Source organism: Podarcis pityusensis, assembly GCF_964106645.2.
Source record: "Podarcis pityusensis genome assembly, chromosome: 13".
NCBI lineage: Eukaryota > Metazoa > Chordata > Lepidosauria > Squamata > Lacertidae > Podarcis > Podarcis pityusensis.
In genome coordinates this window covers 55616643-55628779 of record NC_138038.1, presented here as the reverse complement: position 1 = coordinate 55628779, position 12137 = coordinate 55616643, and the positions used below count along the sequence as shown (strand labels likewise).

General features: G+C 47.7%; 1 protein-coding gene across 1 annotated transcript; it reads left to right on the top strand.

Annotated features, from left to right (window-relative positions):
- Positions 1 to 5475: 5475 nt before the first annotated feature.
- Positions 5476 to 11531, top strand: LOC308461010 (uncharacterized protein). The gene is made up of 3 exons (XM_080977587.1): positions 5476 to 6118; positions 8782 to 8908; positions 9479 to 11531. Exons 2-3 carry the CDS (start codon positions 8875 to 8877, stop codon positions 10069 to 10071), a joined length of 627 nt encoding a protein of 208 aa, XP_080833713.1. The 5' UTR covers positions 5476 to 6118; positions 8782 to 8874; the 3' UTR covers positions 10072 to 11531.
- Positions 11532 to 12137: the final 606 nt, after the last annotated feature.

Here is a 12137-nt window from a genome sequence, read left to right as displayed (position 1 = left end):
AGCTGTGAGTCCAAAATGACTCCCAGGCCACACACACACCTGGTCCTTCAAGGGCACTGATACCCCGTTCAGGACCAGGGAGCCCCCACACTCAGATGTCCCATTTCCAAGAAACAGTACTTATGTCTTGTTGGGATTCAACCTTAATCTGTTGACCACTATCCATCCTCCAGACACTCACACAGGACATTGCTGCCTTCTCTAGTTCTCATTTAAATTAGAGGTAGAGCTGGGTATCATCTACATACTGGTGAGCACCCAGTTCAGTTCCCCTGATGATCGCTTCCAGTGGCTTCATATACTGTAGATGTTAAAAAGTGTCAGGGAGAGGACAGAGTCCTGAGGCACCCCACAAGTGAGTGCCCAGGGGTCCAAACACTCATCCTCCCACACCACTTTCTGGACAGTTCAGGAAGAAGGAGCAGAGCCACTGCATAACATTGCCCCCAACTCCCAACCCCCTTAAGTGGTCCCAAAGGATACAATGGTTGATGGTATCAAAAGCCGCCGGGAGATCCAGCAGAACCAGGAAACTGCTTTCACCTTTGTCCCTAGCCTGTTTGAGAACATTGACGAGTGCAACCAAAGCAGTTTCTGTTCCATGATGTGGCCTGAATCCCGACTGGAGGGGATCAAAATGGTCCACATCCTCCAGACATGTCTGGAGTTGTTCAGCAATCACCTGCTCAATCACCTTGCCTAGGTATGGAAGACTTGAGATTGGGTGATAGTTGGCCATAATGGCCAGGTCCAAATATATATTTTTAAGACGCTTCTTTAAGTGAGTCCATGAAGACCTTCCTCACAGAGGGAAGCATTCACCACCACACAGAGCCCATTGCCCAGCCCTGTCTAGCTTCCTTTCATGAGCCGGAATGGGTAAGGATCAAGGAGACTGGTCAGTTTCACTCATCCAAGCGTCTGTCCACATCCTTGGATATAACAGGTTGAAACTGATCCCATACAACCTGACTAGACAGAGCTCTGGCACTTTCTCACCCCAGCCCTGCTGCCATGGTGGAGTCTCCCTCTTTCCAAATTTGAGCACTTCTATCTGGAAAAAGCTTTGCAAAGTCATTGCAGGAGATCTTGGAGTCCTTACCCTGATAGCAAAGGTGTGTATCAACTTGTAAAGGCATTGGAGATTTGCCAAAGACCACCCAAAAGCATCATACATGTGTGGTCTACAACAGAAGTTTGACAGTATGACTTGTCTCCTGTCTGTCAAGATACCTGATAATAGCTTCAAACTGGGGGTCATAGGTATCCCCCCAGAAACCCAACATTGTCTGATTCACTCCCAACCTGTGCCCATTTTTTTTTTTGTCCTTTTGTGCAGCAAAAGCCCCATGTTTGGCAGTGCTACCCAAAAGGCACAGTAACTGATACGTCAAGGAAGGGGCAAAGCGCAGTGCAAGGCACTCTTTTACTTTTTGTCCCTCTTCTGAAGGCATTTGGGGCGCAGGGTTGCCACCTTCCTTGCATCAGGAGGTTTGCCTTGTGCAAAGGGAGGGGGCGAAGTGTTGAGAGCTGCTAGGCCATACAGTGAAATGGAGGAGTAGCTGAGGCACACAGCTCCCCACTGCGGGGAAAAGGTTCCTGCACCTTTTTCCCTAGAAAAAAAGCACTGGTCCTAGAACAGATAATTTGGCAGTCAGTCTGTGAGCACTCGGGAAAAGATGCTGTGATTAATAAGAGCCTGCATGGGTTTCTTAAAAACAAGCCCTGCCAGAAGGATCTCATTTCTTTTTCTGGAAGGAATTACTAGCTTGGTGGAGTGGGAATGCTGTGGACACAGTGTATCTTGATTCCTGTAAGACTTTTGACCAAGTCCCTCATGATATTCTTGCAAGGAAGCTGGTAAATCTGATTTGAATGAGGTAACCGTTAGGTGGATTTGTAGCTGGTTGACTCACCGAGCCCAGAGAGTACTCCTCAATGGTTCCTCGTCATCCTGGGGGAAAGTAACAAGTGCAGGGTTCTCTTCTGGGCCCATTGCTCAATAACTTTATAAAGTACTTGGATGAAGGAATTGAGGAGATGCTCATCAAATCTGCAGATGACTGCAAATGCCACAGAAGACTGAATCAGGATTCAAGATGACCTTAACAGATTGGAGAACTGGGTGCAAGCTAACAAAATGAATTTCAATAGGAAAAATGTCAGGTTCTTTACTTAGGCAGGAACAACCAGATGCACAAAAAAGGATGGGGAACACCTGGCTTAAAGGTAAAGGTAAAGGTCCAGTCGTGGACGACTCTGGGGTTGCGGAGCTCATCTCACTTTACTGGCTGAGGGAGCCTGCATACACTAGCAGGTAAAATATAGTAGTTAAAGTGATACAGTACATACTTGTAGATACATGGATGCAATGTAAAGATATAAGCACTTTGGACACAGTATAAAGTAAAAGATACAGGAATGTAATAAAAGATACAGGAATACAGTGATACAGTATAAGAACACAGATACAATGATACGAAATGATACAATGGAAACAAGAGGACCTAGAGACTTTATAAATCATATAACGGTCATTTAAATTTCTTATAACAATGGCATCGCCCATTCAATGCAATTCTACTTATCAGCATGTGCCTGAGGTTTCTGCCGGGACTCTTCGGGCGCTGAGTGTCGGGTGGGCCCGCGAGGGGAGCCGCGGTTGGGTGGGCTGGCTGCCTCCCTGCCATCTTCTGGCCCGGGGAGGAGGGGGGGAGGATGTGTGTGGATGCAGGTGCGCTCTGCGTGCGCTCAGAAGTACACGCGTTGTGGAAAGCCTGGGGAATATTAGCTCAGGAGACTCGTGGCCCCACGCCCCCCGGTCGGACTGTGTGGCGGGGCTTGGAGCGATGAAGAAGCCCACAACCTGCCCCCGTCGCCGCCGCCGCCTCCTCCTCCCGGGGGCTCCCTGGGTGCCTGCACTTCGCGTCTCCTCTTTGGAGAGCGCCAGCTCCCGCTTTGCGCATGCACTCGGCAGTGGCAACCTGGGGCGGGTGCCGCTCCGCCTGCCTGTCTCTCTCCTGGCCGTCACTCCCTGGGGGGGGGCGAGATATTGAGGTCTGTCTGGGGCAGTCTTTTAATTTCGTGGCTGCTGTCACCATCTGCCGTGATCATGGAGCCCAAGAAGGTAAAATCTGTCACTGCCTCCATTTCTTCCCCTTCTGTTTGCCAAGAGGTGATGGGACCAGTGGCCATGATTTTAATTTTTTTTTTTTAATGTTGAGCTTCAGACCATATTTTGCCAAGGGTTGCCAAGGTTTAAAAGGAGATGAGCTGGATTCCTGGAGAGGACCAGACGTTCAGCTTCCAAAAGAACGTTCGAAAACCAGAACACTCACTTCCAGTTTTTGGTTGTTTGGGAGCCAAAATGTACGATTCCCAAGGTGTTCGGGAGCCGAGGTGTGACTACTAAAAAACAGACTGGGCTGAGTGATATCTGGTTTTCAGCATTGTGATGTATCAGCAGCTAAACCTCATGGTATTCCAATATATCAGAATGTCTGAAACTGGACCCCGGAACTGGTCTGTGACCGTAATAATAAAATTCTGATTCTGAAGCTGGAGATCAGGCGTGGGGCTGAGAGAATGGAGCTGCCAACTGAAGGAAAGCATTGCTTTTGCACATGACTATGGCATGATGGGAAGCATTGCTTCTGCACATAACTGTGGCATGATGGGAAGTCTTGCTTCTAAGCTTTGTTTTGCTCACGCTGCACAAACCGTGCTGATGCTAAGACATTCCATCATCACCCTGGTACGTTCTGTTCACCTTGAGTTCACACCATATCAATCTGTACTTACCCCTCCTTGTACATTCCTTTTTCGTACCACTCTGGTCCGGGCAGTCCGAAACCATGCCTGTGCAAACTCCGCGTTCCTTTTCCCAACCTTTAACCTGTCTATGATTAATGTCTTATATGCAATAATTAATGTCTTATATGCAACCCTTGCTTTGTACTTATGTTAACCAATCAGCAACAAGCACACACGTGGCAAACGCAGTAATATTCAATAAAAGGGAGTCTCCGAGGCTTGCTCGAGAGACGCCTCCCGTATGACACCTATCTGCTCGTCTGTTGTTCATTTTCAACCCAACAGCCAACAATCGGGGTTTGACTGTAGTAATAATTTTATCTTTTACAGTTCCAATTTCAGTTTTGCAATTTTTGCAATTATTATGAGGTGCTTTGTAGCACAAACCCTGTTTTCGAAACATTTGGCAGCACAGCAAAAACTGACCTCCACAAATTCCAGAAGTGTAGATGTGCGATGAGTGAATGAAAACAGAATAGACGGGGGGGGGGGGTGGAAGCTTTATTTCCACAGATTCCATATTTTAAAAGCCCAGAGGACTTCCTGTGCTTTTTGGGGTTTCCATTGCATGAAATCAATTTTAGGGAGTGCTGCCAAATATGGGATTTTCACTGGAAACCCCCACAATATGACGACAGAGTGAAAGGGACTATGTTGGGCCTTGAGAGGATTCCTAGGACCTGTTTGAGGACCAATTACTCATGGGGGGGGGCTACAAAACGAATACAAAGGACTTGGAAAGGACTTGTTCCGTGCAGGTGTTACTGGTTAAAGTGATATTTCACCAAGAAGGTGTTTTTCATCGGGATAACGGAGCTAAGTGAAAGCATCCTCTGTAAATAGGTAGGTGCCTCTGGATACTTCGTTTGCATTTAACGTAGTCCCGTGATACAGGTCCACTCCGGATTAACCAGTTCCACTCCGGATTAACCTCCGGATTAACCACTCGGCTTCCATGGAAATCTCCGGCCATGCTTCCCCGGTACAATACAGGAATAGTGTAGAATAACTTCCATGCCAGAGTACCTTAAGCCATTGTGCCTCAAAGCGCGTGCCTGGGGCTATTGCCGGGGCTCGTCGGGAGGATGAGTGGCGGGTGCGCGCGCGAGGGGCTGGGAAAGGAGCCGGGGGAGGGGGTCTTCCTGCCTTCCTCCTCCTCGCCTCGCGATCCTCTGGGCTAAGAGGAGGAGGAGGATGGGCGCGGGTGCAGGCGCGCTCTGGGTATGCTCGCAAATCGTGGAGGATTCTCGTATTCTGCGATGGGCTTTCCTGCTTCCTGCAGAGCCTTCAACGCCCCCCCCCCCAAGCTGCTCCTCCTGTTTCTGGAGGGAGGGAGAAGCTCAGCACGTCTGCCAAGAGCCCCCCCCCCATTAAACCCTCTCTGGGGGTGCGCAATGCACACGGCTCTTGCCGGGCTCCTGTTTGGAAAGGGAGAGAGGCGTGAGCTGGGTGCAATCGGCTTGCCAAGGGTTAAACGGAACAGAGCTGGGTTCCTAGAGAGGACAGGCAATAAAAGAGCGGGGGGGGGAATCAGGTCCTCCAGAACCAAAGCTCCCCCCTGCGTCCCTTCCTGCCAGAGGAGAGAGGCTGCATTCTGGGATGCGGTGAGTCTCATCTCTTCAGTCTTAGGGCGCGCTGGGGAGAAGGGGGGGGGGTCCCGGGGCTGCATGGGAGGATGCAGGGGGGTCCTGCTCAGCTCGTGCATGGGGGCGACCCCCAAGTGAGGGAGCAAAGGGACCTGCCCCCTTCCTCTCTGTTAAGCCACCTAGGTGGTAGTTCGTGGGTGGTCTGCAATTGTGTCCTCTTTTGGACTCTCCCTTTCGGGAGAAAAAAAAGAGGAATGGCAATAAACCCCATTCAGACTGAGGAACGAGTCCCATTTATTAACAGAGATTGTAGCCGTACAAAGCAATTGGACCTAAAATAAAAACGAAACCCTGGCTTACGCAGTAAATGCACAGAGTGCGTTGAAGGGGGGGGGGGCAGAGAAAAGAACGTGCTTCTTCCTGCAGTGCAGAGAGAAAACTCCGGAACTCCCTCCCGCAGGAGGCAAGAAGGCCGCCAGCCTTTAACGGGAGAATGAGGCCAAAGCACAGAGGAGGAGAGGGTGGTGCGTGGATCCTGGCCACGTGGGCTGTGCTCTGACCCCACCGTTGGAGGAGGAAGACGGTTTAAGCATTTAACACCAATCCTGGCCTGACTTCACCGGCTGCCAGTTACTTTCCAGGCCCAATTCAAAGTGCTCTTTTCATCTTCCCATGAAGGACGGTGCTGTATACATATTTAACTTGTTTCCCATCTTCTGGTAAGTGCAGGTCAGACAGGGGCTCTTGCGCCCCAGTCCTGCTGGGGGGCTTCCCATTGATGCCCCTGTGAGAACGGGAGAGGGGGGAGAGACTCCAGAGGAGGCCCCACTGGCCTGATCCTGCAGGGCTCTTCTCCTGCTCTGGTGCTGAGCTCCTCCAGATGCAACAGACTCCTCAGTTGTCTTTCACTTGGAAGTAAAGCTCCCCCCCCCCCCCGCCCCATATGAATCAGACAAGGTTGCTATTCAGACTCCTGGCTGATAAACCTGCTCCAGCTCAGGCATGCAAGCCTTCAGACAGGGGTCAGCAAACTTTTTCAGCAGAGGGCTGGTCCACATTCCCTCAGACCTTGTGGGGGGCCAGACTAATTTTTTTCGGGGGGGGGGGGAATGAACGAATTCCTATTCCCCACAAATAACCCAGAGATGCATTTTAAATAAAAGGACATATTCTACTCATGTAAAAGCACAATGATTTCTGGAATGTCCGCAGGCCAGATTTAGAAGGTGATTGGGCCAGATTTGGGCCCTGGCCTTAGTTTGCCTACCCTGCCTTCAGAGGATCTTTGGAGACTGAAGAGGAAGCCCTGTGGAAAAGCACTGCAGGTCTTCCCATCCGAGGCAGCAGAGGCCTTGGTGAAAAGGAAGCAAATCTGTGCTGTGGGAGGGGGTGAAAAAGTCAGCCCCCCCCCAGTGGTTAGAGTTGCTGGGAGACCCTCTCCCCACAGCCTATGCACCTGTCCTAGTTCCCTGGCAAGAACTAAACTCTCTCTCTGTGTGTGTGTGTGTGTGTGTGTGTGTGTGTCCTAGCAAATCTCAGAATCCTTAACAAACTACTGTTCCCACTATCACATGGACGAAGCCGTGGCTCTTTAAAATGTTCTGGACAGTGCGGACAGGGCCTGGGTGCATGTGTTGCCTTTTTTTTGTTTTTAGAATAACTTTTTACAGAATTAAATAAACAAGGATCATGATACAAAGAAATAGATGGAGTCTTCTCATGTCCTTTGTATATTAGAAAACTATCACAACAATTTTTCAGGAACATCTACATTGTGTGGTTCATTTTTAGTGGTCAGTGTATGCGGTAGGTTTTTGGTTCATGAATTGGTTTAAAGAGAAAAAGGGGGAGCAGGATAGAGCAGAGTAAACAGAGAACAGCCAACACCGCAGAGCCAAGTCAGCAGCCCTTGTGGTTGTGCAATAGTTATTTTTCCTCTTATGTCACCTATGAAACCATATAAAGTATTGGTCTGTTAATGACCATGGGAGTCAGCTTCAAAGTGAACAAAGTAATTCATGTGTGAATTTAAATTTAGATCAACCAGATTGAGCCAAATGCTGATGGTGTGTGTGTTCTGGGGGCTTCTTTTCTTCAACAGCCCCCCCCCCCGGCTTTCCTCAGGTTCTTTTGTTGGGGGACCTAAGTGAAGACCTCCTTGAACTGGGCCCGGAAATGAAGGGACAACCAATGCAGCTGTTTTGAAACAGGAATTAAATTTGTTCTCAAGGGTCGTTGTGGGGATTCACTGAGGAGGGGTAGACCCACGGATGCCACCTTGAGATCCCTGGAGAAAAGGGGGGGGGGAATAGAAATGCCATAAGTAAAGAGAGGGAATCCAGCCCATAATCTGGCTGTTGCATTTTGCACCACTTTCTAAGTCAAATTCAAGGGTAGCTCCACATAGAGGGCATTGCAATAATCCCATAGGACTAGCTGCAAGCAGATATGGCTGTGTGTCACATTATTATTGCTATTGTTATTGTTATTTACCTGCCTTCACCCTAAGTTCCCAGGACAGATGACATAAAAACACAACATTAAAAACATCTTTTAAAAACTAACAATCACAAAAGAAGGTGAGTCCTACTTACTTTTGATAGCTGTCTTTTGAGCCTACCCACATGAACTTTGGCCCCTCCCACTTGGCCCTACATCTGGGGAGGGGGGTTGGGATCAGGATCTGGCCCTCAGAACAAATAAAAAGTGGCCCACCTCAGGGGTATGGATTGAGAGCGCTGGAGATTCTAGGTGCTAGAAAATGAGACAAACGTGCCCTGAAGTTGGGTTGGCAGGAGAGCAGCTCTTGAAGACCCGGGAGGAGGAACCCAGCTGTAGCCAAGAGCCACTGTCTAAAGCGCTTACACGTGGAGGACGAAGCAGGCTTTTTTCCTCTTGCTTTCAGTGGGAGGATCCGAACTAATGGCTTCAAGTTCTTGGTTGCAAGAAGGGAGAGTCTGAATCTTGGAGATTGTTCTGATGCTAAGAGCTGATTGACAGTGGAAGGGACTCCCTCAGAATGTGGTGGACTTTCCTTCATTGGTGGTTCTTAAGCAGAGGCTGGGTGGCCTTCTGCCACAGATGAGACTCCTATATTGCAGGGACTTGGGCCAGATGACACTCAGGGCCCCTTCCAACTCGACAATTCTATGATTCTTTAAATCAGCCATTGCATCTTTATTTCTATGTTTATTGTTGAAGACTAAAATAGGCTTCATTAAAATACACAGTAAAAGAATTCCATTAAGATGTTAAGCATCCATAATTAAAATGTCCAGCAAAACAACCCATTAAAGGGACACAGCAATTAATAGGTAGAAAAGAAAAGAACAATGTGTTTTCAGTAATATTATCTAAGAGGACCTTTCCCATTTTCTTTCAGGGTAATGTGTGCTTTGAAGCTGTAGCTGTGCGTTTCATGGATTAGGAGTGAGCGTTGCTGGATCCTGACTAGAGAGCTCTGCATAAGGACGTCATGGAGGAGAATCATGGGATCATGGAGTCTCTTGGTAAGGCTCCCTGTGGGATCATAATATATGTATTGAAATTCCATAATACTGTATCTCTATGTGACAAATGTCCCAGATTTGGATGGCGCTCAACAGCGCCACCTAAAGCACCTAGGATTCTAACACCCCTAAAGCTCACCTTGAATCAAGCGGTATTGACTGTTTGGTCTGTGAAGATTCTTCCTCCAGTTATGCCTTTGTAAACTATGATCAGGCTGGTCTGAAGTTCCCAGGCCTTTTTAAATGTAGTCTTCAGAGTTGTTAGGGAAGTGGATGTAGATTCTGTCAGGTTTTGTGTTTTTGTTTCTGCTTCTGTCTGTTTTTGGTTGACCAAGGAGGTGACTGACCAAGGTGGAGCAGATACTATGATTGCCCCAAACAATATTCATCCCAGAAAAGAGCCAGGTTTTTTTGGATCTCCTGTTCCCATAAATATGTTTGTGAAGGTAGTAAGTGCTCACATTTAACTCCCCTTAGTTCATCCTCTATCACAAGTGGTCTTTAGCATTGTTCAATAATTGGTGGTCCATTTCTTCCTGAGGTGCTAATCTGCTTCTGTCTTTGTTTCAGGTGGTGATGAATTAGAAGAACAAGGGAGACCACAACAAAATCCACACATTGGAGAAGCCATATCAATTCATACAGGGGATAAACCATATCAGTGCCTTGAATGTGGCAAGAGCTTCAGTGAGAGAGCCCATCTCAGGGCCCATCAAAGAATTCATACAGAGGATAAACCATATAAGTGCCTGGAATGTGGCAAGAGCTTTAGACAGAGCATCCATCTCACTTCCCACCAAAGAATTCATACAGGGGAGAAACCATATCTGTGCTTGGAATGTGGGAAGAGCTTCCGTCACAGTGCCAACCTCACTTCCCACCAAAGAATTCACACAGGGGAGAAACCCTATCAATGCTTGGAATGTGGAAAGAACTTCAGTCAGAGGGCCAGTCTCATTTCCCATCAAATAATTCATACAGGGGATAAACCATATCAGTGCCTCGAATGTGGCAAAAACTTCAGTTGGAAAAAAAGTCTCACATATCATCAAAGAATTCATAGAGGGGAAAAACCCTTTCAGTGCTTGGAATGTGGAAAGAGCTTCAGATGGAGCGCCCATCTCACTTCCCATCAAAGAATTCATACAGGGGAGAAACCATAGAAGCATAAAATTGTAGAGTTGAAAGGGGCACTGAGAGGCATCTAGCTGAACCCTGTGCAGTGCAGGAATCTTAGCTAAAGCATCCATGACAGATGACTATCCAACCTCTGCTTAAAACCTCCAATGAAGCAAAGTCCCACCATCTTCTGATGGAGTCCATCCCACGGTTGAACAGCTCGTACCACCAGAAAGTTCTGCCTGATGTTTGAATTTCCTTTCTTTCTCTGTGCCTCTTGAATACAGTGGGAAGGTGGTGCCAGGATGGTGCCAGAGCACCTCTCAGAGAAGGCGGCGGCGGCGGCGGCAGAACATTGGGAGACAAACTAGACCTCTGCATAGGGCGTTCTGAAGCATTCAAAGCTAGTCACAAAGACATTCCTTCAGTATCCCTATAAGGTGGACCAGCAGCATTTCTCCAGTATTGCAGGAAGTTGAGAGAAGGGATGGAGAGTGGAGATGGGTTCGAATCACAGACTCTGTTCTCTGCAAGTTGCACACACAAAATCCACTCTGAATTGTGTTGCTTATGGACATCTGTATTGGACACACACACAGCCGGCACTGGCTGAACCAGTTTTAGGGTTTCATAATTATTGCTTTCTTAAATTGTGATTTCAAAGTGGGGGTGTTTTGGAAGGGGCATTGAGCTAGGTATGCTGCCTTGAGCTGGAAAGGTGGCTGTGACTTTGCTCTAAGTCTGGAGCAGAGGAAAGGGAGTTGCCAGGAAGAATGGGCAGGCAGACCTCTCCCAGGTCCCAAGTCCGTAGCCCTGAATATCCTGGGCTTGTCCAGGTTCTTTTTTGCTTGGTTTTTAGGGAGGGCTTTTCATGAGTCCATTCTCGGCCACACACACACACTTCAGAATCAGGATGTGGGCTGGAGACACATTTCTTACATTTTTGTGGTTCTTTAGCTGCATTGCAGTTATACCTATTCCACTTCTCCTGCAAGTTGCTCAGAGAGGTGTTCATGGGTCTCCTTTTACCAGTGTTGATCTCAAGCCTTGGGTGTCATGGACCAGTCCTGTGGAACCCCCTGCCACTAGAGATTCAGGGGGCGCCTTCTGTGCCAGCTTTTAAACACCTGCAGGCCATTAAGAGAACATCCCTCACAAGAGTCTATTGATGCTTGTGTTTTAGATATTTCCTTTTGCTTTTAACCTGTTGTTAAGTTTTAATGATTTTTTTGTTTGGTTTTATGTTTTTATATTGCTGTAAACCACTGGCATATTTTTCTGATGCAGCTGTCCATAAATATTAACATACAAACAAGCAATCCTGTGAGATACTTTAGGCTGAGAGACAGGGACTTTCTGCTCCAAGGTCGCACACTGAGCTTTGTGGCTGAGTGGTGACACACTCTTTCCCCCCCTCCCAGCTCCCTCTCTGCTTAATATGACCCATAATCACAAAATCTTTAAAATAAATGCATCAATACAAATGATGGTTTATGCCGCAAAACTAACAGGATTCCTTTTTGCAATGGCCACGGTTGCATTTGAATGCAAGACCAAACTAGAGCACAGTCTTCAAAACAACCACATGAAATCAAAATGAAATGTTTCAGAAGTTCCTGCAAGGATGGAGCATTGCTCCAAAGACAGAGGCGAGAGGGCCAGGTTCTCCTGCTTCCAGAGAGGAGTCCCTGAACCTGAACTAAGACACCCAGCTTCGAAACCGCAGTGAAACAACCGGTCACAGAAATCCTATCCTGCTTAGAGATGGGTGTTCCAGTTCTTTAGCTCAAGAAATCTGAGGCTGGAGAACCTGGAGAGCCATTGAGGCTTTGTCCTCCATACATTTAAAGCACCTTTCTTCCCCTCCCCCCTCCCCCCACACCCCATACTTGAATTTACTTTGAAGTTGTTGACGTAAAAAAAAAAGTGCTCCATTGCTGCAACATCAGTTTTTGGGTTTTCTATATAAGTACTTAGGTATCAGGACATAATACGTACATTTTAAGGTGTCATGTTAGTGTTAGGAATTGTTTGTGTTAAAGGGGAAAAGAAACAACAAAACTTGTGAGCCCCAGCGAGAGGAGTTCTCCAACTTCAATAGGTCTGGCTC